At 43.8% G+C, this 26,296-nt stretch overlaps 1 protein-coding gene across 5 annotated transcripts in view; it reads left to right on the top strand.

The window, feature by feature from the left end:
* Positions 1-26,296, top strand: part of RAB31 (RAB31, member RAS oncogene family) — a 136,014-nt gene that overhangs the window by 54,687 nt on the left and 55,031 nt on the right. For 3 of the 5 annotated variants that reach the window (XM_045042398.1, XM_045042397.1, XM_045042399.1), the window contains exons 2-4: positions 4,661-4,740; positions 13,763-13,844; positions 24,388-24,580. In XM_045042398.1, coding sequence (XP_044898333.1) covers positions 13,798-13,844; positions 24,388-24,580 — 240 coding nt within the window. In that variant the 5' untranslated portion in view covers positions 4,661-4,740; positions 13,763-13,797. The remainder of the gene's footprint in view (positions 1-4,660; positions 4,741-13,762; positions 13,845-24,387; positions 24,581-26,296) is intronic. The other 2 variants (XM_045042400.1, XM_023241743.2) reach the window with 1 other exon arrangement.

Genomic DNA, 26,296 nt, shown 5'->3' with positions numbered 1-26,296 from the left:
CTTAATTTCCAAAAAAAAAAAACCCCTTCCAACTCGTAAAGGCATCTAAAACACCCACAGGACTGTGCTTAGTGAGTTTGGAGAGGAGGAGAACGTAGGAGCATGTTGACTGTTGGGAAGAGAAGGGCAACGGTAGGGGATGGCCATTTGTTCTGGAAACACACCTTGTTTGAGTCCTACGGACTGCCTGCAGAGCTGGGCTGAAGAGATTTGGAGGCCTTTTTCAGGTTCAATAAAATAACATGTCCTCAACTGATTAGTGATGTCTTCCATTAGAGCAGGATTAGCGGTGGTGCTAACGTTGCCTCGGACCTTCTCTCCTTTTTCTGGAGACGTAGGAATGCTTCCTTGAAGCCTGTTGCAATAGTCCGGGAGTGAAGCAAATGGATGCCTCGTGTTTTACGTGATAGCAGCTGCAAGTTTGTGGTTGGTGATTTCATAACTACAGATTTACGTGTGATTAATATATGTGACAGTTCGAACAGCAGAGACTGTCATGTTAGAGTAAGTGGTGGTTCTCAGGGGATTGCATGATTAGCCCCAGAAAATATCTTTTAAGGGATGCATTTCCCTTTTAAGAAGATGGAACCCATCGCTAGGCCTCAGCCTGTGTCTGATACCAACCACACAAATGAGAGTACAACAAAACACTGATTACCCCCAAGGGAGGATTCTACTAAACCTCATTCCTGGTTTGTGGAATCAGGACTGGTTTTATTCTAGTGCTTCTTCAGTAGCTGGTGGTATGTCCGCCTTTTATTACAGGTAAAAACCCCCGCAGGTTTATTTGGAGGACACACGATGCTACCGTGAAAGGCAGTAATGCAAGTCCTCCTTGCGAGTTCTAGAAAATGGACTTTGTGGGCAAGAAACTTACATTTGCCAGGGAGGTTGATTTGAACCTGGTAAGAGCCTCAGGGGGATTTCACTGGAGCTCAGAAAATTAGGTTCTGACTCGACCAGCCAGCTGTGTGACTCTGAGGAAGTCACACAGCTTCCTCTTTTGCAAACCTAAGAGACTGGACAAGATGGACTATGCTAGTCTCATAGTCTGACGAAATGGAAAAATATCGGCAGAGATGAGTTTCCTTCCGTCCGTGTAAGTCCACTAAAAATAAAGTAGCCTTTGGAGAATGGTGGGCAGCCGCGGTCCCCCTCTCTCATCCTCTCTCTCTTCAGATGCCCTTCTTCCCCTGGTATGCTTTCCACTTTTCCTGCTTTAAACCTTTATGTTACCCCATGCGACAGTCATGACTCACTGGCGTTTTCCTCTTGCGGTTGTGTGTCACCGTGCCAGCGAGGTTCCTGCAGGCAAAGGAACTCCCAAAGCCCAGTGATTCATGACACGGCCCTGTCTCCCGGCGGCAGGCTCCCTCAGCAAACCTGGAGCAGGGCCTTCCCCTGGTGGCCAGCTGGGGAACAGCTGGCCACTTCTGGAGCGTCACAAAGCCACTGGCCACAGAAGATTACTTGAAGCAGTTCTTTGTAAGAACACCGCCTTTTCTGAGACCGACTAAAACCTTGCCTGTCCTTTTGTCCTTTTATTTCTTTTCCTGTCGAGGGAAATTTTGAGAGTGAGTTTGTAAAAAGAAAAGAAACACTGAGTGTGTTTGGCTGGAAAATGAACTATTCAATCTGGATTTGAGCAGGCTTGCTGCTTTAACTCTTCAGAAAAGCTGGTATTTTAAGCCCGAGTTATCAGTAGAAGAGGATGAGTTGAAAGGAATCATTTCCAGATGGCTCTTGAGTTTTTTCATCCTCAAGGGCATTTTGAGGGTTCGCCTTGCAGGATCATGGGGGCTGTTGGGGATCTGGAGCTGGTTGTTTTGAGCAGGGCCCTTGGGTAAAGTGAAAGGGTCGACACCCAAAACGGGCTTTCTAGAGCAGAGTCCTCACTGTGACATGCACAGTCTCGCCAAAGCCCTCTAGGCCGAGGGCCAGTCACAGAGAGTAAGTGCCACGGTGGTTACAGGGGGTAGGGCCTCTGGGGGCTGGCGAAAACTGGAGGTATTCCAGAGGGGTGGTTTTTCTCAGCTTGGAAGCAGGGTGAGCTTGGGGGTAAGCCAAAAGGACACCAAAGAAGGCCTGATCGGGGCAAAACTCGGGAGGGGCGGATTTGTCTCCTGAGCCCGGGGCAGAGCAGTCCTGCGCACCTGGGTGTGCGGGTACCCCCTCCGCCAGGCACCTCTCCTGGCTGTGGGAGGACCAGCGAAGAGCCGGAGAAAGAGGATTCCTACGCTGTGATCGAGAGGTGCTAGAGAGGGAGGGGACAGGCGCTCGCATCAATCTGCCTCCCCACCATGGGTGGGGTGCACAGACGGCAGAGATGAATCCTTTGGCATTCCTTGTGAGATAATAAACCCGAGACCTGTCTCTGGGGGGTGGAGGAGTTCCGACCGTGAGCTTGGGGACATAAAATATGTAAAAATACAGATAAGCGTGGTCAGCGGTAGCCATCTACCCAGCTGTTTGCAGAGAGCAGTTCGCCTTGTGAGACTTCAAGGGCAGGGCAGTACCGCCCCTGGCTTTTCAGTTTCTCTGGGGTTGCATGGGCCGAAGGGACTGCAAGATCCCCTCCTCCACGGGGCAGGGGGGTGGGGCAGAGGGTGGTTAAAAGCAACGGAGATGAAAACAACTGAGTGGAGTTGTGGGTTTTGGGGAACTGTGAGGCATGTTAGCCGGAATCCATGCGGAAGGCTCAGCTCAGAAATAGCAGCGGCATATTGATCTGGAATCCGAGGAGCTGATGTTTTAATTCTGTCGCCACCTCTCTGAACTCTGCGCGTCGCTGTGCGTGCTGCCGATAAGCGGCTTTGGGGCTTTTTTTCAGTATGGCTCATAACCAGTGAAGACCACTCTCACTAGGATAGGACACCTTTGGGACAGTGATCTTCTGATGAGTGTCACAAGCTGGGGCCCCTCTTGCTCTATGTTGGCTGGAATTGTCCCCTAAGCACGGGGGGTGAGGAATAAAAATAACTCAGCTTTCCAGCTGGTATTTCAGATCTCACTTCACATCACAGTGTAAGGAAAAGCACGTTTTCCCAAGTTTCAGCATTTCCTCCTGGATCTTTAGGCTTTCAAATCTACACCTTTAATAGGGGAGAACCATACCGCTATTTGTTCTTCTTGGGCTATGTCTGGTTGCCCGTTCACTTATAGACCTCAAAATGTCCCCATGATCTTTCAGATAAGCAACGTGTTGAGGAGGCCTTCTCTGTGTCAGTAGTCTGTGAATCTGGCGTCTTTGTGCCTTGCCACCCCTCTCAGAAGAGCAGTGACCTGCAGCTGAGGCCAGTTGCTTTGTTCTAGTATGTTCTACTTTCTGGGCAATCTCGGATTTTACCTTACACCTCTTCCTTTGAAATTTCCACTTCTACCATTGTATTGTTAATCTCTAAGGTCAGTCTTACTCTCTGAATAATCTTCTGAAATAGTATCCTACTCTTTTTTTGTGTGGGTATAAACATCTGGTCTTTCTTAGCTGAGCGTTTATTTTTAAAAGATTAAAATGTGCGCTGAAAGGTCTGTTTGCACTGGGGTTTGTAGTCTGGTGCAACATGGCTTTTAGTTGGGTGGCTCCAAGTATCAGGAGCTGTAGGATTTTCCTCTTACCCGGAGGGGACTCCTCACCTCTTCTGTCTGGGCTCACAAAGGTTAACGGGGGTCGCAAGCTCCCAAGCCCAGCCCTGTCTGATACAGATTTCCTGGAGACCCAGCTCCCACCTCCTCCTGGGGTTCAGGAGGGTCTGGCCTCTGGTTTTGTGGCCAGGGGCACCCAGGGTATGTTTTTGTGCGGCCTTTCAGCTGATGCTGTTTTCAGCCTTGTCCTCCAGTTCCTGATTCCTTCAGGGATTCTGTGGCGTGAATTGTCTTGCTTCTCAGTGGCTCTCCTCCCTGGCGGCCCTGAGGGCTCCAGCTGCTTCTTTCGCAGTGACCACTTGGCCACGTGCTTTTGGTTGACGTCACTTGTCTGGTGTTGTCTCCAGATCTGTTTGACCTTGTGAATTTGTACCTTTTATTCCTTAAACCACTTGACAAGGGTTTTGGAGGGAGTGGATATAAATGCATGTGTTCCATTTCCAGTATATAATAGACCTCTATCCTAATCAGCTTTAAAGAATTATTTAACAGGGAAAGCACTGAGATGAGACCTTTATATAATTAAGCAAAATTGGAGGTTACTATGCAGCCATCAGATTCTGAAGAAAAAGTGCTAGAAATGCAGAAATTAGCATTCATAGGTCTTACAGGGTGGTACCCAGAGAAATAGATTACATAGTTTTCGAGTGTTCAGGTTTGGAACAAAATCAGTTCTATCTCTACCAAAACAATGCGTTGTGTTTACCATACTTCTCCAGGCCCTTTCAAACATGTTCAAATTTCTGGAAATACATATATTGTAACCATGCCAATTCTAGGTTAATTATTAACCTAGGGGACGTGTTTCTAAAGCTTATTTTTACCATACTTCTTTTCTTTCTATGAAAGCAATACAGGTTCATTATGGAGAATACTGGTAAGAAACAGAGGAGAGTATCCTCCTCCCCTACTCCCACCAACCAGAAATAGCCTTTCCTGCCCTCTGGTTCTAGGTGTATTATACTAGGTTAGAACTGATACCCTTGGTCTTCATGGCTCTGTCCTCATTCTTTTCCAGGACACCGGGGTTGGGAAATCAAGCATTGTGTGTCGATTTGTACAGGATCACTTTGACCACAACATCAGCCCGACCATTGGGTAAGTTCCCGTATGTTCTTCTCTTTCACATTTCTTCCCTTCAAAAGCACTTGGAGAGGTCACTTGGTGCCTGAGCCTGCAAGCTGGTGCAACATGGCTTTTAGCCGGGGCAGGGAGTTTCCAAGTATCCAGATCTGCAGAATCTGAAAGCAGTTTGCATCCCAGCCAGTGACAATCAATCCCAACTGTAAAGACTTTGAAGGAAATGCAGGGACTTTCAGGCAATGTGTCCTGCCTCGCTGTCCCTGTCAGTAATTCTTTTTCCCTAGCCAACCGTCCTCTTAGGCTGCAGCCTAAAACCATCTACTTCATCTCCAAGAGCGTTATTCTGCAAATCATGCCAGCTTTATTTTGAGATGGACAAATCCCCAGAGGTCCTGCTCTAGGTACCCTGCCAATAAACCTGGAAACACTGTCTGCTCACACAGCACAGCTGTCCATGCAGTCCGTGGGGCAGATTGATTTTCTTTTCTGGATTAATCAAATGTCATTCTTATGCTTGGGGAGGGGAGGTGGATTATTCACTTCTGAGACCCCAACCTTGGACTATGGGAGCATTTTCCTATTCCATTTTCCCCTTCCCTACAGACGCTTTTGCCAGATGTGCTTGGCTGGGCCGTTTTGCAGGTGCTTGGTTTTTCGTTCTCTTAGAACTTGGCCTCGCTGATTTTTTCTCCCTGAACATATCGTGCTCTTTGCGGAGAGCAAAGGTTTTATTTTGTCTTCAAGGGAAATGTGTGTTTCTATATTTTAGCAAGGATTGACGAGGACAGGAGCGATTGTCTCTATCACTTGTAAGTGGAGAAGCTCCAGCGGTTGGTTGATAGGCCAGTGGTTGGGAGTGGGGTAGGTGAGAAAATCCACTGCCTTTTGCAATTTAAAAATGGCTTAAAGAAACACGTTCACAAATATATGCGTCAAGACCTGTGACGGCAAGCTAAGAAGTTAGCTGTGCCTGGTTTATGGATGCTGGTAGAGGACACACGACTCCCGGATCAGACACGGGGAAAGTAGCAGTTGTTGGAATATCATCAATTTGTTGGTTCTCCGAGCACTAGTCCTGTAGTGTAACGCGAAGAGGGTCAGATGACGCCCTACATGCAGTAGGTTGAGTCACAAGAGAGGACCCCCAAGTGTACACATCCATAATAGGATCTTTCATAATAGGCGGTAAGCATGTCTGTGCTTCGCTCCAGAGGGAGACCTTATTTCTCCCCTCCAAGGCTATTTGCTATACAAACATCCTTGAAAACACAGTCTGGAAAAAAGACTGTGCCTCTGCTTGCACAATGTGGACAATGGTAGAGATCCGTGGGAATTGTCTCCCGACATAGGCACTTCCATAGATCGGGGACAGTTTTATAGAGGAAATTCTTTTTATTCTTCTCTGTGATGTACTTTAAAAAAATTTTTTTTTAATGTTTATTTATTTTTGAGAGAGCAGGGGAGGGGCAGAGAGACAGGGAGACACAGAGTCTGAAGCAGGCTCCAGGCTCTGAGCTGTGAGCATAGAACCTGACGTGGGGCTCCGAACTCACAAACCACAAGATCATGACCTGAGCTGAAGTCGGACAGTTAACCGACTGAGCCACCCAGGTGCCCTGTGATATACTTTTATTCTTCTTAATTTTCCACTTTTGTGTGTTTAATAAAAGCCAAACCCCTGAAAGTGATTGACTCTGAGTGTGGTTTTGGAAGATGGAGGAGACTCTCACCTTTTACTTTTTAAACTTAAAAAAAAGTCATTTTTAATAACCAATCTGTATTCCTTTTGTAATGATTTTTCTAAATAAAAAGGCAATGCATGTTCTTACCATAAATTATGGTAAATACATAAGTGTTCAGCATGACTTTTACACAGAGGTGTAAGCATCCTTGTGCCTCTAGTAGGCATATCATTTTGGTCATAGCATCTTGGTCAAAGCAAGTCATAACGCCAGCCCAGATTCAAGGAACAGGAAATAAATTCCACCGCCTGGTGGGAGGGGCGGCATTCAGAGGGAGAGTGGTAGCCGTTGTGGAGATAACCAGTCAAACCCTGTTAACTCTGCTTTGTCTGATAAATATATTGTGGTGGTTTGGGGTTTTTAAAAAAGTATGTATTGTGTGGAAATTCTGTACTTAATGGTCATTTTTTTTCTGTAAACCTAATACTTCTCTAAAAAAAATAGTCCATTAACTAAAAAATCATGCCTTCGTTCCTCAAATTATAATGCTCATTATGAAAAATTCAGCCCATCCATAAATATGGAAAACAGAAAGTGACACTAGAGGATTTTACTAGCTCTCTGGTCCCATTTTCTTCATTAACATTATCATTAGAGTCCAAAGTGCATGTTAAACATACTTCCTGTATTTTCTGTGTATATGCAGGTATACAAATACATAATTTCTAAAACCAAAAATGCCAACGCATTCTACCTGACACACCACAGCATACATTTTTTTATCCTCTAAGTCTGCCTTATTTTTCTTTCATGAACACAGATTTCTTGAAAGACCATAAATGGAACACTTTGCATGCTGTCTGTGCATTTCCTTGACAAAGTCAAGATTAAAGCCTAAGTTTTCAATTGATAAAAGTTTATGTTCATTCTAAGAAAAAGCCCAGAATTTATAAAAATTGGAATCATAGTATACATATGATTTTAATCTAGTTTTCTACTTAATATATTTTGAACATTTTCTTATAATACCAAATAATCTTCAAAAATATGATGTAAATACTATTTTCTCTGATTATAAAAGTATCATATACTCGTCCTAAAAAACAGAAAATGAAGAAAACTGTGAAGAAAATATAAAAACCACCCAGAGGGGCACCTGGGTGGCTCAGTCGATTAAGTGTCCAACTTCGGCCCAGATCATGATCTCACGGTTCGTGGGTTCAAGCCCCTCTGTCAGCACAGAGCCTGGAGCCTGTTTCGGATTCTGTGTCTCCCTCTCTCTCTGCTAGCACTCTGTCTCTCTCAAAAATAAATAAACATTAAAAAAATTTAAAAACCACCCATAATCAGCTGGTATATTTTCTTCCAGTCTTTTTGCTATGTGTATATAAAATCTTTTTTTAAATTCAACATTATATTGTGAATTCCATGTTATTAAATGGTCTTTAAAAACAAGGATTTCCCCCGCCTCGGTGTTAGGAATATAGAATTGACATACATCGTTGTATAACAAAGCAAGGATTTATAATGGCTGTATTTTCCATTAAAGCCATTTAGGTTATTTATAATTTTGTTTTACCTTTTAGATAATGTATGATGTACGTCCTGGGGCATAAATACTTGCATGCACCTCTGATTATTTCATTAGGTTACATTCATAGCAGTGGAATAATTTAGTCAAAGAATAAGAACATATTGAAGGCTCCTGATGGATATTGCCAAATTGTTTTTCAGAAAGGTTGTCCCTATTTTTCTGTATACTTACCAGCTTTAGGTCTTACTTAAAAGATAGCTATCTCTATCTCTATCTCTAGAGATATCTATATCTATCTAGAGATAGAGATAGAGATAGAGATAGAGATAGAGATAGAGATCATCCTGAATTCCATTATTTTCCTCTAAACTTAAAGCTTACGCATTTTCTCATACCTTAAAATTTCTCCATAAATGTAGTGGTAAGTGCTTGTAGCATTCAATTATGTGCTGATCTGCTTTCTTTCTTTCTTTTTTTTTTTCTTTCTTTTTTTTTTTTAATTTTTTTTTCAACATTTATTTATTTTTGGGACAGAGAGAGACAGAGCATGAACGGGGGAGGGGCAGAGAGAGAGGGAGACACAGAATTGGAAACAGGCTCCAGGCTCTGAGCCTCAGCCCAGAGCCCGACGCGGGGCTCGAACTCACAGACCGCGAGATCGTGACCTGGCTGAAGTCGGACGCTCAACCGACTGCACCACCCAGCCGCCCCTGATCTGCTTTCTTTCTACTTCATCCTTTACTTTTCCTCTGGAGTCAAGATTGAGATGGGCTCTTCCAGTATTAATCTGTTGTCCTTACCTGATGCCGTTCAAGTCCCCAGTTTCAAAACCCACTCAAAATGTATCCTCTCTCCTCTGGGATTTTGAGAAAATGTTCCCAAACTCCAGCTCCAGACAAACAAAGTTAGCAAAGAACATACACATTTCTTGGAAGATGTTCTATATAGGCCGCGGTGCTTAGCCTGCAGCGGGTGGGTTTGGTGTGCTGAGAACCTGGCTTTTAGATGCGTTTTGTTTAGCTGCACAGTGCTTTAAAATTTTTAAGCCAATAGCGAAGACTTGGGAGATTTTTACATAATAAACTTGCATTTCTGGCTTCTCTTAAAAAAATCTGTAGACTTGGCGTAGACATGCTCACGTGGCAGGAGCCAGCTGGACCCGAGCCGCAGGCGCTCCGTGTGAGTGGGCGGGCTCTCTCCTTTCCGTGTCGCTGCCGCTGTTTATCGTCACTATTATTTTTATCATTATTACGTTTACATCTAGCCCGCGTGGCTCATTTATATGGTTGCTCCCTGGTCCCGTAGACGCTTGAGTTCATGCCAGGGCCAGGGCCTGATTTTTCACAGTAATGTCGCTGGCCCTAAGAATCAGAGCAACGCAGTGACTTGTTTGGGCACATACAGCCAACGAATAGCGGACATAGGACTCAGACCCAGTGAGTCCACTTTCAAAGTCCACCCTTGTTCTTCCCGCTGTGGTCAAACTACCGCTGGGGAAAGGGTACAAAATGCCATTGTGTCAGCAATGGAAAGCACTCATTCTTATGGTCTCTTGTGACTCACAATGAAAAATCTTGGCTTTGCTATTCAAGCAGATTGTGTTGACATCTTGAACATATATGTGTGTGTGTGTGTGTGTGTGTGTGTGTATCTCCCTTTCTGTTTCGACTTTTACAAGGTAATTGTGTGAATTCTCTGCCAGATTTTGGTTCCCACAGATAACGAAGTCAGTTCAGCATTGCCAACGCTCCCCCCTCGACCACTCTGAAAGATAATCTATAGAGACGAAAAGATGCTTGGGGTTCGTAAGATTGAATGCTAGCAAAGAAGCTGTTAAGAAAAACCCCGAATAACCCAAGGAGCAAGGATTGTGAGCTGTAATTTCAAATATTGGAAGACTGTTCTTGTGGCAGGAAATGAGGAGCAGAGAGGGGTGTATACCTGTGCATTTGTGTGTATGTGTGTGTGTTTATGTGTATATGTGGTAGGCATTACGACTCTACTAAAGCTGTTCTGCACAGACTTACTGAACATCAAGGGGGAATTTCACAGATGTCATTCCCACATTTGATCCTACAACAGCCTTCTAGATCATGCAAAGTAGATACTGGTTCTGTTTCTCAGATGAGGAAACTGAGGGGCTTTCTAAGCGCTCATTCCACCTCGCTGGCAGTGAGGACAGTCCTCTGCATTCTGTTCCTGACTGTGCTGATAGACTCTTGACCATGGACAAGGCAGTCTTTTGGGGCTCAGATTCCACCCTCCCCTCTTATCTGTAGAATGAAAGGGTCAGCCTGGATATTTCATGTTTTTTCCATTTCTAAAAGTCTCTGATTCTAAGATTTTATTAAAAAAATTTTTTTTAGTAACATTTATCCATTTTACAGAGAGCTTGAACAGGAGGAGGGCAGAGAGAAAGGGAGGCACAGAATCCAAAGCAGGCTCCAGGCTCTGAGCTATCAGCACAGAGCCCAACACGGGGCCCAAACCCACAAGCGCAAGATTGTGACCTGAGCCGAAGTTGGACACTCAACAGACTGAGCCCCCTGGGTGCTCCTCTGTTTCTAAGATTTTATTTTATTTTATTTATTAAAACATTTTTTTTAATATTTATTTTTGAGAGGGACAGAGTGTGAGCGGGGAAGGGGCAGAGAGAAAGGGAGACAGAATCCAGGCTCCAGGCTCTGAGCTGTCAGCACAGAGCCCGACACGGGGCTTGAACCCACAAACGGTGAGATCATGACCTGAGCCCAAGTCAGACGCTTAACCGACTGAGCACCAGGCGCCCCTGTTTTTAAGATTTTAAAGGCATGAACTTAGTTTTCTAAGCCTGAAAACTTTTTAAGGGCACGGTTGATGTATTATTTATCCTAGTGCCTAGAATATATTGAGGAATGAATGAAAATCTGGCTTACATCAGAGCTAAAACAAAACCAAGGGTGTTTATGGAAAGAATTTCTAAACAAAGTTAAAGGGTGAAGGTTAAGCCAGAAAAAAATATTATTTAAAATATACTATTATAAGAGGTAAGCATAAAGTACTCAAAAAGTGAATAAGAAAAGGGTGAACATCCCAACTGAGAAGTGGGGAAAGGTCACGAACTAAATATTTACAAAAGAAAAATACAAATGAGCAATAAACACTAAAATGACGTTCAAACTTATAATAAGCATAATAAAAATGGGAACGATGTATCATTTTCTCCCAATCATGCTGGGAAAGACTTGAAAGATGAGGATTGGCTGGGGAGAAGGTCATCTTCTACGTGGTCATGGGTGTGTAGGCTGGTCTCACCCACAGGGTGTCATGTCTGTTTCTGAGATTAAATCTAAGGAAAGAATTGTATAAGGACACAAAGATTGTAAGTAAAGGTATTTATTTAATCATTGTCATATCGTGGAAAATAGGTGACGAAAATTATCTTCAGTGGGGGTAGTGGATAAAGCCATAACATGGTATAAAATATTTAGTCATTTTAGGGGTGCCTGGGTGGCTCAATTTGGTTGAGCCTTCGACTTGAACTCAGGTCATGATCTCACAGTTTGTGAGGTTGAGCCCCACAACCGGGCTCTCCGCTGTCATCTCAGAGCCTGCTTTGGATCCTCGGTCCCCTCCCTCTCTGCACCTCTCCTGTTCGCTGTCTCAAAAATAAATATTTAAAAAAAAAAGAAGAATATTTTGTCATTTTAGATAATGATGTTGATCCATATTCACAGAAATGGAAAGGGGTCCATGATACATAGAGTGGAGGGGAAATAAAATGTATACAGAGTATGATCAATTATGGAGTAAACATTGTATAAAAATAATTTGGATGTGTACCAACTTACTAGCTGATTGTGGCTAGGTGCTGACATGGCAGTTGATTTCTGTTTCCTCCTTTGCTTTCATTTTTTGTTTCATTTTTGTGATGTACATATACTGCTTTTATAATAGGAAAAGTAACAAAGGTATTTCCATTTTTTAAATATGTTTACTCCTATCAGTAGTCCTTGCATATTTTAAGCACTTTATAAGAGAAGACATCATGGGACAGTTGTGGTTTTGGTAAGATTGGGTCACATCACTTAGAAAAATACTTAGAATTTCCATTTAGTGCGATCGTAGGTTGATAAATAGAACTGTTAACTTCTGGCGTGTGTGTGTGTGTGTGTGTGTGTGTGTGTGTGTTGTGGGGGTCATGTGGGAATTGCAGGGACATACGCTTTTCTGCCTGGGACACGTGTAGTTTGCCTCGTAGTCCTGGGGAAAAGTCGGAGAAGTTGAGGAAACCTGACTGGCAGGGGGGCTGAGTGGTGCAGGGCTGAACTGCGTACTGGATACGGTGGTCGGCTGGGCCATGGGACGCAAGAGAAAAACAGCCTAACACCTTAACCCTAAAAACTCTACTGTGCCTCTCCTGGGAATAAGAACATAATGAGGACACCGGTATCACACCTGGTGTGATAAATCAATTAATTTTGATTTAATGATAACATATGACAGATAGTCTAAATATAAATGTTTCCAATTGTCCTAAAAATGTCTTTCAAAGCTATTTCTCTCCTAATTCCAATCCAGCCAAGAGGCATTTGGTTGCTTTATCTCTTTGTGTTCTCTGAATCTAGATGGTAGAACAGTCTCCCTGCCTTTTGTTCTGTTTGCTTTTCATGACTTATTGAAGCATTCAGGCCGGTTGTAGAATGCTTGTAGAATTCTTGTACAGTGCTCCGCATTCTGGATTTGCCTGATTTGTTTCTTCCTGATTAAATTCGGGTTAAATGGTTTTGGCCAGAATGCTGCACAGGTGATGTGTTCATCACGTCAGGAGGTTATCACGTCTGGTTGCCCCACTGTTGGGGATACTCGTTAGTTTTTGATGAAGGGGGAACTTTATCTCACAGAAAAAAAGTCAAGGGCGTAAACTTTCCACGTATTGTATCTTTACATCTTTCATGAACATGAAGGAAAAGTTTATTAACAAGTACACAAAAGAAAGTATCAAGTGTTTCATTATCTACTGAGAGTTTCAAATCCTTCCTTTTTCTTTCTTTTAATGGAGAAAACATATATATTTGGTAAGCCACCAGCCTTTATCCCTGCGTGTATAGAAGCAGGGTGGGAATGAGATACCGTATTTTATTAGTTGTAGCTAGTGTTGGATGCATAGCATAGGTGAATATATAAGGCGATTTTCTGTTTGCGCCATTGCAAGGCCCAAAGTGTGACTTGCCCAGATATTAGCTGCCCTTGTCACTCTTCATTGTTGTGATAATAAGTTTTTAAAATCTGAGGTTTTATTTTTTTCCCTGAGATTTGGGGCATATTATCTTAGAACAATTGGACATATTATCTTAAGACAATGTTTTTGGAAACACAGTGATTTGAATGCATTCTTTGCTTTTAAAAAATTTTTTTTTTCAACGTTTATTTATTTTTGGGACAGAGAGAGACAGAGCATGAACGGGGGAGGGGCAGAGAGAGAGGGAGACATCAGCCATCAGCCCAGAGCCTGACGCGGGGCTCGAACTCACGGACGGCGAGATCGTGACCTGGCTGAAGTCGGACGCTTAACCGACTGCGCCACCCAGGCGCCCCGTCTTTGCTTTTTTAAAGAAGTTTTCCTTCCCTAACCTAAACGTTCAGCTGGACTAACAGCAAATGTAGAATTTTGGGGCGGGGGTGGGTGATAAGACTCTAACAGCCCTTCTTTCCACCTTGGTGGCCCCAGGAGGGAGCTTACGAGGTCTTGCTGAGGCAAGGTTAACTTGTCTGAACCAGGAGCCTCTGTGAAGATTGTAAGGGCACCTGGTAACGTGCAGATGTTGGTTCTCTTTTTCAGGGCATCTTTTATGACCAAAACTGTGCCTTGTGGAAATGAGCTTCATAAGTTCCTCATCTGGGACACTGCTGGGCAGGAACGGGTAAGTGTACGTGGTCGTTGGCTTTCTAGGGAAAATACTGAGCCTGGTTCCTGAAGGTTTATTTGTATTTGGCAAGATTCTTGGTTGCAAGCGACCAGGAACCCAGCTTCTGTGATTTAAGCAAAAAAGGAAATGTGCTTTTCCACTGTGAAAAAGATGTATGGGGGTGGCTCTCTTGAGGCAGGGCTGAGTTCAAGTCCTCCAAATGTATTGTCGGAGGCACCCAACTCCATTCGTATTTCTTTGCTTGCTTACCTCTAGACTGGCTTCATTTTGAGGCAGACTCACCTCCTTCCCTTCCCCAAGGGTGGCCAGGATGGCTCCGTCGGTGACTCCACGCCTGTATTCTGCCACCTGAGCAGTCCCACAAAGGACAGTACCTCTTTTCCGCGAGTTGCACCCCGTGTTTCAGTGCCTGTGGGTTCTCATGGGCCAGGTTTGGGTCACGTGTTCCACTCTTGAACTTGACGCTGTGTAGCAGCATTTAAGGGATATTTGGCACTCCTATTTGTAGAGCCAGGTAATACACTTACCCCTAGAGGTAGGGCTGCCATCAGCCCCACCTGAGCCACACTGGTTGGAAGTCTAGTAGGCTTAGTTACCCAAGGAAAATCTAGGTTCCTTTACTGCACAACGGGCCAATGGACATCGGTTTACTAGAAACAGCCAATGACTTGTTTCTTATTCTTTTTTTTTTAATATGAAATTTATTGTCAAATTGGTTTCCATACAACACCCAGTGCTCATCCCAACAGGTGCCCTCCTCGATGCCCATCACCCCCTTTCCCCTCCCCCCTACCCCCCATCAACCCTCAGTTTATTCTCAGTTTTTAGGAGTCTCTCATGGTTTGCCTCCTTCCCTCTCTGTAACTTTTTCCCCCCTTCCCCTCCCCCATGGTCTTCTGTTAAGTTTCTCAGGATCCACATAAGAGTGAAAACATATGGTATCTGTCTTTCTCTGTATGACTTATTTCACTTAGCATAACACTCTCCAGTTCCATCCACGTTGCTGCAAATGGCCAGATTTCTTTCTTTCTCGTTGCCAAGTAGTATTCCATTGTATATATAAACCACAGTTTCTTTATCCATTCGTCAGTTGATGGACATTTAGGCTCTTTCCATAATTTGGCGATTGTTGAAAGTGCTGCTATAAACATTGGGGTACAAGTGCCCCTATGCATCAGCACTCCTGTATGTCTTGGGTAAATTCCTAGCAGTGCTATTACTCTCTTATTCTTAATTCCTTTTATGTGCTGGACATATTTATGGGGAAGATTGTTTAAAAAGCTTATGTTCTTAGATTTTAATGTTTATTTTTGAGAGAGAGAGAGAGAGAATGAGTAGGGTCGGGGGGGGGGGGGGCAGAGAGAGAGAGAGACACACACACACAGAATCTGAAGCAGGCTCCAGGCTCTGAGCTGTTCACACAGAGCCCGATTTGGGCTCATGAACCTCGAGATCAAGACCTGAGCCCAAGTCGGACACTTAACCTGCTGAGCCACCTAGGTGCCCCTTGTGTTTTTAGATTTTAAAAAGTGAGGTAATACCAGCACAGACTGCCTATAATAGGATATTCATATAATAACTAGGGTGTATATTATCAAAGTCGAAAAGGGTGGTCAGGGTAAGTGACACACAGGGATTACCAATAGCCTGCCTTCACTGGGAGCTTTCAGGCTGCTCAAATGATCATGCAGCCAGGCTGCTCCAGGCTAATGATCATGGAGTAAAATAGTAAAATGGTCCAAGCTCACGTGTCACCTTCTCTACCTACCCTGTTTAAATAATATCACTTCCCCCTTTTCCCTCCCTGCTCCACTCCATTTTTCTCCGCAGCCCTTACCACCTGCTAATATGCTATTTAATTCACTTACTGATTCTGTTGATTGTCTCTCTCTCAAAGGAAGAGAATCCGGGGTTCGGGATAATGCAGCATTTTCATTATCTGCTCCTAACAAATCAAGTGTGCGTTTCTATGATTTTCACTTCCCATAAATCCCTGTCCCAGCATTTGTCGATTCAGGCTACTCCGGTGTTCAAGATTTCTTTCTTCTTAATTAGGACGAATCTTGCGGCCTACAAATGCTAACCTCATTAGAACATCTTCTATTTTGCTGCTAAATTGAGAGCACCAACTTGCACACACGAAGCTGCTGCCACGAGCACCTCTTTAACTCTGTGGGTCAGCTGTGCATGCTGACTCCCGAAATGAGGTGACGAATCCGAGGAAGAAATGTCTGCTCAGGGATCTCTTCTTTACGTATCTTCCTCTTTACATACTATGTATGCAGACTTGTAGTACGTAGACCTGCTAGGTTTTTGGTTGGGGGGGGAGGGGTTTGGTTTTTTGGTTATTTAAACTGAAGCAGAGGCTTTCTTGCTGCCATTTGTACTTTTGGCCATGAAATAGTTGCTTTCAATGTGCATAACTCAGTTTTACAAATAGCTGGCTTCGTACTAGAAGTATTACTGTTTCTACGATTGGTGGGTCATTCCTAAGGGCTTGCTGTGTTTCATGCCCTGTTCCGAATGTTTTCCGTGTGCTAATAACGCACTTAGCCCTCTCACGGCACTCTGACGTGGGGACTACTTTCATCCCTATTTATAGGTGAAGTCACTGAGGGGCGGAGAAGTTAAGTAACTCGTTCAAGATCACACAGCCAATTAGGCGTAAAGCCGAAATAGGAATCCGGCAGTCTGGGTCCCGAGCTTTGTAGTTCTGTTCCGCTAGAAAAATCACCCAAAAGCCATGCGGCTGAAAGTGAAGTTGGCCAGAATCCCACCACCCAGATATTTGCACCGTTTTTTTAATTTATTTTTTTAGTTGAGGTATACTTGACGTACAATATTCTGTCCATTTCAGGTGTACATCGTAGCGATTTGATATTTGTATACATTATGAAATGATCCCTACAAGAAGTCTAATTTCCACTATTGACATTAGATGATCATTCTTCAGATAACTCACTATATGTGTTGATAACTTCATATTAAAGGGGTCATGGTTCTTTATAACCTGCTGTTTTCACTTGATAACAACGGTATTCCTGAAGAGAGATTTCTATATGATCTAAACAGAGTATTTGACATTTCCTTACCTATTCTTCTTTTTAAAATTTTTTAATGTTTATTTACTTTTTGAGACACACACACACACACACACACACACACACACACACACACAGTGTGAGTGGGGGAGGGGCAGAGAGAGAGAGGGAGACACAGAATCCAAAGCAGGCTCCAGGCTCTGAGCTGTCAGCACAGAGCCTGACGTGGGGCTCGAACCCACAAGCTGTGAGATCATGACCTGAACCAAAGTCAGATGCGTAACTGACTGAGCCACCCAGGCGCCCCTCCTTACCTATTCTAATATTCAAGTGTTTGACTGCTTTTGAGGAAATCTGATACTCGAAAGTGACGACTGTAGTTTGTAGCTTGACTCACTGACCATCTCAAAGCAAAATAGCAATAGAAAATTTTTCGTATGACCATATTTCTAATTATTCTAATTGCTTTTCCTAAAATTTGTTAGAGGTTATAGGCATCTGTGACTATATTGCTATGTCTGTAATTTTAAAAGCATAGTATTGTATAGATTATTATATTATACATGTTACATATTATATGTAGTATTATTGTGTTAGTGCTATATGTATTCGGAGTATTATCTATTATTATAACGGTTAGTATTATAGGTGCAAGGTTTGATTCCATAGTAGTGCTTCAGGGAAGAGGGACTGAGTTTTGGACGATAACTTCAGGTGGATGCTTTTTAGAATCTAGATTTGTGGAGCGCGGGTGAAAAATGTCTGTTCAGCCTTTGTGGTCATCGATCCCTCTAACCCTCAAAGGCCTGATTTAGTTATCCTCAGACTGTCCTTGTCTGGTGTCCCTCCGTGCAGTCTCGCATCTCTCCAGTGATGGCAATTTTTCAATCATTTTGGCAGCTTGTTGCTGGATTTAATCGTGCTTGTAATGACGTTACCTAATGTTGGAGCTAAAAATACATTCCCTGCTGCTGCTTGTGCCTCATGCTATTTGTTCTGTCTCATTAATTGTTGGAGTCCAGTGCACTTTATTATCCCTCCTTATCTGTGTAGAAATCTGCTGCTGTTCTACTAAGTCTGTGTAATTTTAAACAAACAAAATCTCTTTGGATTTATGGTTTCATAATATAAAGACATAGACTTCTGTGTCCTCAAAGGGGGATAATGCTCAGGGCAGTGCTTTGCATCAGTATTTGTTTACTTGCGGGACGATTCAACCAAGTTCTGCCTCGCATACACAATATTAACTCTGGACTATATTTTGGCACAAATTCATACTCTTGAAAAATTACTTTTCCGTCAGAGCACTGGAAATGTAAAAGGATCACTCTCCTCCTCCCTCTCTTCGTAGAAGGGAGTGTTCATTCCTGATAATGCTTTTCATTCAACCATATGTGACGGCCATCTTAGGACTCTTTCAATGGCAAATGCTAATCCATAGACTGCCTCTGTAAGAAAGTGTTTGAAAATTTAATCATTTTCAATTAACCAGATGATTGCTGAGTCCAATTTGTTAGAAACGTAACGTTTGCAAGATTTGTGCTTCCAGTTTGTTGCAACCAAGAGGGGTGTCCAGGGGGCGAGAGTGCCACTGCCGTGCCCGTGTTGTAGTATCAGTGCGGGCTTTTGGGGGTTTTCATCCTTTCTTCCTGGAATGAGTGGTTCTGGCTTCTGCTTTGTGCCAAGCTGTGACAAGGACTCAACAGTAGGTTAGCAGATGCCTCTGGAAGGATGTACACAGGAGCGGAAGTGGTCCCAGGGGAGAGAAAGGAATTTATCTGCCCAGCTTCGTCCTCCTATCTCCCACTAGTCTGGGTTTGGGATTCTGTCCCAATGTGGCAGCACATCCATCTTTCCCGTTGGGTTTCCTTTTGACTCCCTTGTTTTTCCACATAAACTAGAATATCCTCATTGTTATTAAAAATGCCTCATCAGTAGGAAATGCAACCTTCATGTTCTAGTTGTCTGCTTCCAAGTCATTCTGTTTTTGCTTTAAAACACTATCACAAGCCATCAGATAACTCCCTTAAAATGTTGGTGTCTTGGAATAATTTCAGGCTTCATTTTCTTGATCTGATCCATCAGAGCAATATTACTCTAAGAACCTAACATGAACAGATATCAACATCATCTTATTCTCTTGTTTCACTTGGGTTGGCTGTCTGTCCACCCTAGTGCCTCAGTCGTAATGGTTGCATTTATAAAATTTGGGTTTCAAATGCACCACGGTCAAATTCCACAAAGGTGAATTGGTAGTTCTTTTGTGAGCATGAAAACTCTCCCCTTACTCTACTTAACACATCTTATGTTAAATAGATTGACTTCTGAAATCAAGCTCATTGTTATATATTTTTTAAGATGAAATTGGAGAACACACATACAGACTAAAAAATAGCCCCCCCCCCATATTTACCAGGAATTATGGAGCTTTGAACTTAACAGTAAAAATGACATGATGCAAAGATATGTGTAGGAAATTATATAATTTATTACTACTGTCTTTTTGGAGTTATTTATTTATTTTAGGGAGACAGCAAACAGGGGAGAGGGGCAGAGTGAGAGCGAGAGAGAGAGAGAGAGAGAGAGAGAGAGAGAGAGAGAGAGAGAGAGAGAAACCTCCAGCAGGCTCCACGATCAGCATAGAGCCTGATGAGGGGCTCAATCCCACAATCCCTGGTATCATGACCTGAGTCAAAATCAAGAGTCGGACACTCAACTGATGGAGCCACCCAGGTGCCCCTCTTTTGGGTATTTAAGAAAATTGACAAAACATTGGAAATGAAAGAAATGCCAAGTAAGAACAAATTGAACACTATACGGGACTGAGTAAGAGAGTATCATCTAATAAAAGATTGAGCTATTGTAGAATTCTAAATATGATCTTAAATACAACTTTATGTAGGCTTTAGAATACGATTATTAACTGAAAATGACACGTTTGTTGCGTGTGAATTCTTTTTTATCTCTGTATTTGAAAATATTCTTGTACTTGCAGAAAAGTTACAAAAATATTACAAGAGCTCTCTTGCTGAGGTGGCTCTGTTTCAAGGTGTGGGTCTGTGCGCTGTAAGGGGGGACTTCGCTTGCTTGTTCATTCTGGGGTTAGAGAGACAACAGCTCCCCGAGGAAGCTCTTTTCAGGCAATACAGAAGCATGAGGGACAAAGGGCAGACGTGAGGCCTCTTCATGCTAGGGTTAGAATGGGCACATGTCACATGGCCTACATCCCATTGACCAAGGCAAGTCACATGGCAGAGCCCAAAGTCAAAAGATAGAAACATGGCCTTTAGAGGAAGTGCAAATACTACATTGGCATAAACAGGGCATGAATTCATGGAGAAGTGAAGAATTGGTGGTCGTAATTTTGTCTTCCGTAGGCATCTGGTTCTCTTGCTCTGTGTACCTTGGAGGCTCAACTTCTCCCAGCCTGGAACTTCTTTTCAGACATCTACCTCCATCTTTTCCCACTGAACTTTACTTTTACACACTCTATGGTATTTTACCCCAAATGAATTTCCTGTTAAGAAATCTGAAATTATAGAAATAACGTTTGCCCCCCTGTGGCTTTGAAAATACAGTTGATCCTTGAACAATGTGGGGGTTAGGGGGGTTGACCCCTCGCCGTTGAAAATCTATGTATAGCTTTGGACTCCCCTAAAACTTAACTACTAATAGCCTACTGTTGACTGGAAGCCTTACTGATAACATAAACAGTCAATGAACATGTATTTTGTATGTTACATGTGATACACTGTATTCTTACAATAAAGTAAGCTAGAGAAAAGAAAATGTATTAGAAAATCATAGGAGAAGGGGCGCCTGGGTGGCCCAGTCCGTTAAGCGTCTGACTTTAGCTCAGATCATGATCTCACACTCCGTGAGTTCGAGCCCCGCGGCCGGCTCTGTGCTGATAGCTCAGAGCCTGGAGCCTGCTTCGGATTCTGTGTCTCCCTCTCTCTCTGCCCCTCCCCTGCTCATGCTGTCTCTCTCTGTCTCAAAAATAAATAAAAACATTAAAAAAATTAAAAAAAAGAAAATCGTAGGAGAAAATGCGTGCATAGTTCTGTACTGCAAAAACATCTGCATTTAAGCGGACTTGTGTAGTTCAGACCCGTGTTGTTCAGGGGTGAGCTGTATATTCATTACTTCCTGGTGCCTGAGCTAGTCCCTCTCTGTGTTTCTGAAAACAGCCCAATGAACATAGCTGTGGTGTGAAATCCTCTGTTTACCTGTTCCTCTGGAACTCTTTTCCTGTTCACTCCCTCACCCGTTCTAGACTCGCTCAGTGCTTCAGTCTCATAAACTTCTTGTTTTCATTGCCCAGTTCACCTCGGAAGCCGTTGAGCCACGCTTTCGTCTTTTTTTGGATAATCCATCCTGGAGTTCTAGTGGTTAGAAATAAAATTAGCTGATAAACGCTTTTGTCTATATTTGTTTCTGTGTGGATTATCAGCATGTAGAGTACTACCTCTAGTGTTTTTTTTTTTTTTGAGAAAAAATTTTTAGTTTATTTTGTTGGTTTTGAGAGAGCAAGAGTGTGAGTGGGGGAGGGGCAGAGAGAGAGAGGGAGAGAAAGAATCTCAAGCAGGCTCTGTGCTGTTAGTGCAGAGCCTGACGAGAGGCTAGATCCCGTGTGAGATCAGGACCTGAGCCGAAATCAAGAGTTGGACACTTAACCGACTGAACCACCCAGGTGCCCCTTACCTCCCTTTTTTATTTTTTATTTTTTTTTTAATTTTTTTTTTCAACTTTTTTTTTATTTTTATTTTTGGGACAGAGAGAGAGAGAGCATGAACGGGGGAGGGGCAGAGAGAGAGGGAGACACAGAATCGGAAACAGCCTCCAGGCTCTGAGCCATCAGCCCAGAGCCTGATGCGGGGCTCGAACTCACGGACCACGAGATCGTGACCTGGCTGAAGTCGGACGCTTAACCGACTGTGCCACCCAGGCACCCCTACCTCCCTTTTTTAAATACAGTTTTATTGAGATGTAATTCACAGACCATAAATACACCCATTTAACGTGTACAGTTCAGTGGGCTCTAGTATGTTGACTGTGCAAGCGTTGCCGCAATTAATTTTACAACATTTTCATCATCCGCAAAAGAAACCCTGAACCTATTAACAGTCATTTCCCACTTCTTCCTGAGTCCCCGCCCTTGGCTGCTTTCTGCCTGTAGATTTGCCTACTCTGGACATTTCATATAAATGGAATCATACAGCCTGTTTTGTTTTGTTTTGTTTTGTTTTGTTTTGTTTTTTTGTGACTGGCTTCTTTCACTTAGGACAATGTTATCGATGTCCATCGACATTGTAACTTGAATCAGTGCTCCTTTCTTTTTCATGGCTGATTAATACTCCATTGTATGGATGCACTACATTTTGTATATCCCTCCATCAAGTGATGGACATTTAGGTTATTTTCACTTTTTGGCTATTATGAATAAGACTGCTACAAGCATTCATGAGTAAATAAGTTTTTGCATAGATAATTGTGTTTAGGAATCGAAACAAAATCTCTTAGGAACATATCTAGGAGTGAAATTGATGGGTCATGTGGTAACCCTATATTTAGCATTTTGAGGGTCTACCAAAACTATTCTCCAAAGTGGCTGCACCATTTTCTATTCCTACCAGCAATGTATGAGGTTCTAGTTTCTCCACATTCCCACCACTTGTCTTTGCCGAACTCAAGGCTACAAGGATTTACTCCCATATGTTCTTCTAAGAGTTCTATAGTTTTAGCTCTTACCTTTAGCTCTATGATCCATCTGTTGTTACTTTTTGCATATCTTACAAGGAAGGGTTTTCCACCTCACTCTGTACGTTGATATCATACAAAATCAGCTGTCCCAACACGATTTGTTGAAAAGACCATTCTTGGCCCAGTTGGTTTTCCCAGCACCTTTGTTGGTAATCAGTTGACCACAAATGTGAGGGTTTAATTCCGGATGCAATTCTATTTCTTTGATCTAATTTTTACCCTTCTGCCAGTACCACATTTCCCTGATTGCTGTAGCTTTTTGGCAAGTTTTGAAATTAGGAAGTATGAGTCCTTCAACTTAGTCCTTCTTTTTCAAGATTATTTTGTCTATTCCACATCCCTTGCATTTCCATAGGAATTTTAGGACCGGCTTGTACATTTTTGCAAAAACCCCAGCTGTATTTTGATAGGGATCGTGTTGAATCTGTAGATGAATTTGAGGGTTACCTACTCCTTAAACCTTTAAGTCCTAAGCGATAAACAAGTTACAAGCTGTTGTTCATTTCTTTTTTTTTTTTTTTAATTTTTTTTTAAACATTTATTTATTTTTGGGACAGAGAGAGACAGAGCATGAACGGGGGAGGGGCAGAGAGAGAGGGAGACACAGAATCGGAAACAGGCTCCAGGCTCTGAGCCATCAGCCCAGAGCCTGACGCGGGGCTCGAACTCACGGACCGCGAGATCGTGACCTGGCTGAAGTCGGACGCTTAACCGACTGCGCCACCCAGGCGCCCCAGCTGTTGTTCATTTCTAATTGTGGACTGGAAAGGCAGCCTTGACCTCTGAATGGTACCTAAAGAAGAAATTCTGAATAAAATATTAAATCTTTGAAATGTTAAAATGCATAACAAGTTCACATAAAACTGTACGTAAGGTTATATTTGTGAAGTTATCACTTGCAACTTACCAAACTTATCATTATATTCGAAATGTATTTTACTTGACTAAATTATTTTTTTAAAAGAAGGAATCTGTCTTCAAAATATTATCATTTGCAGCTGGTTTAGCTTTTATCAGCGCTATTATCTAACCCAGGACCAGACATTATTACTTAATACATACTGACTCAAGATAAAGTGATATGCTGACACCCATTGATTCAAAGGCTTACAGCGACTCTCCTAGTGAGTGTACAAACATTTTTTTCCCTCCAATTTTGAGATAGTTCAAGCACTCGGGGAAATGATATAATAAATGTATTTACACCACCCCGATTTGTTTAATCTTCCCTTGTTCCTTCTGTCCGAAGTTTTCCCGGAAGCTTGGGTACCTGAAGAAGGCAAAGTGACGCTGATGCCCTCTAGGAGCTGACGGTTTAGCTGCTCTGTTGAGACATTACGCTTATTCACCTCCTTTGGCTTGACCTGTGCGGCGCCTAATTGGAATTAGGAAAGGTTAGGCGATTGGACAACGACGTGAGCAGAGACAGCTGAGACACAGCCAGGCAGGGCCGTGGCCGAAATGCTGGGTCTCAGGGGGTCCCTGAGACAGAAAAACAGAATGAAGGCGGCAGATAGAGGAGGTCGGGTTCAGCCTTGACAAACACCCAAAGACGCTTTTTGCCATCTTTCATTCTTTCCTTGGTCCCGGACTCTGTGGTTAAGGAAATGGTTCACTTTTCACAGACTGTAGCTAAAGTCAGAGGAAATTTTGACCTTTGGAAGTCCTTGAAGAATGGGGCCTCTCAGAAGCTCAGAATGTGCTGCTCTGTTTCTCCTCTGCTTGCCCTGCAGCCACGGGAAATACAGGCCCGGCTCCAAGTGGCGCCGGCTAGGAGCCGACAGAACACAGGATCCGATTCGACAACACACAGAATCTGCTCCTCACCCACTGCCGGAGGGAAACTGCTTCACTCTATTGCACCTTTTCCTGCACCCACTCACTCGAGAACGATTTTTTGTAGGAATTCACCTGCAGTGGAAGAGGGTCAGTACCCGGTTTTGCTTTCCTCTCCCCATCCCAAGAGAACAGTGTTTTAATTAGTGCAAACTGAGATCCTGAGAAGGGAAATATTCCTTCTCTCCACCCTTTGCTCCCGTAACACTCCCCGGAAGGGAAAACCAGATGAAGATTATGCGGCAAGGAGAAACATCAGAAGCTTGCAAATCTGGCATATGCTGTTAAAAATGAAGTCAACAGGGGCGCCTGGGTGGCTCGGTCGGTTAAGCGTCCGACTTCGGCTCAGGTCATGATCTCACGGTCTGTGGGTTCGAGCCCCGCGTCGGGCTCTGTGCTGACAGCTCACAGCCTGGAGCCTGCTTCGGATTCTGTGTCTCCCTCTCTCTGTGACCCTCCCCCGTTCATGCTCTGTCTCTCTCTGTCTCAAAAATAAATAAACGTTAAAAAAAAAATTAAAAAAAAAAAAGAAGTCAATAGCTCCTGATAGGGCGGTGCCACCACATCTGCTTTGAGAAGAAGCCTCAGGAATCACCGTATTTAAAAGTGGTACGGCTGAAGAGGTCCAGCGGTATTTAAAAATTGGTGACAGAGGGGCGCCTGGGTGGCCCAGTCAGTTGAGCATCCCTCTCTTGGTTTCTGCTCAGGTCATGATCTCACGGTTTGTGGGTTCAAGCCCCACGGGGCGGGGGCTCTTCACTGTCAGTGTGGATCCTCCTTGGGATTCTCTCTCTCCTTCTCTCTGCCCCTCCCCCACTTGCTCTCTTGGTCTTTCTCAAAATAAATAAACTTTAGAAAATAAATAAAAGTTGGTGACAGAAACTGCCCAAGGAAGTGTGACTGTGGCATTCGAAGAGGGGCATCGGACGGCAGAGGTGTGGGCAGCCAGAGAACCGCCTTTAACGGCATATCTGGTTCCCATTTGGGGGTGTTGGTGTCATTTAGGAAATGAGTTTCGGTGCAGAATGCCACTGGCAGGAGGGAGAGAGGAAGGACATGTCCATATATTAAAATAAATGTAGTAAGCCCTGAGGGAAACTCTCCAAGCACTTCTGCCCTCAGCCAGTGCGCTGGGAAAGCCGGAAGTGAGGGACCGGAAGCGGGAAGTGAACAGACAGGAAGCGTGGAGAGTAGAAGCTCAAGCCTACGTTGATCTTAAAAAGCAAGGCTGGGCCGCCCCTGCCTGCAAGTAGTCCCTGCCCCTTGCCCCTTCTACACCCTCTCTGTCACAAGAGACCCCACTGGTGTTCTTTGTTCCGCGGTGGGTGTCTCCCCCTCCTCTCTGGGCGTCCAGGGCCGCCTGCCCTGCCCCCTCCGTGGGGACAGGGTCTGGGGGGGACCGTGACGCCGCTAAATGAAGATGCTTCACAAATCGGGCAACGACATTTTACTGGAGTGTGTTTTAGTCTGGGACGCCCTAAGTAGCTTCTAATTATGAAGCATTGTCTCTGCCTCCTGGGTTGAGGCCAGTTTCCGTTCTCCGACGCTCAGAGGGCCAGGACTGCAGGCAGCGCGCCGGAGACAGGCGTCCCGGGGCTGGGGTTGCGCTTATTAAGAATCTAAGAAGCACCGTATCTGGTTGTGTTTTTCTCCTCTTTCCTCCCCCCCACTCCCCCATTCCCTCCTCACCCTCACCTTCCCGCCCCTCCCCGTCCCCATTCACTTCTTTGTGCACCTAATTTCCCAAGTCTGGTCAAGATACAAACCAAAGGGTATATGAAGCCAGCGAATGCCATTCTTGACAAG

The sequence above is a fragment of the Felis catus genome, chromosome D3 (assembly GCF_018350175.1).
Source record: "Felis catus isolate Fca126 chromosome D3, F.catus_Fca126_mat1.0, whole genome shotgun sequence".
Lineage (NCBI taxonomy): Eukaryota > Metazoa > Chordata > Mammalia > Carnivora > Felidae > Felis > Felis catus.
The sequence above is the reverse complement of the archived record's forward strand: the minus strand, read 5'-3'. Positions and strand labels throughout refer to the sequence as shown.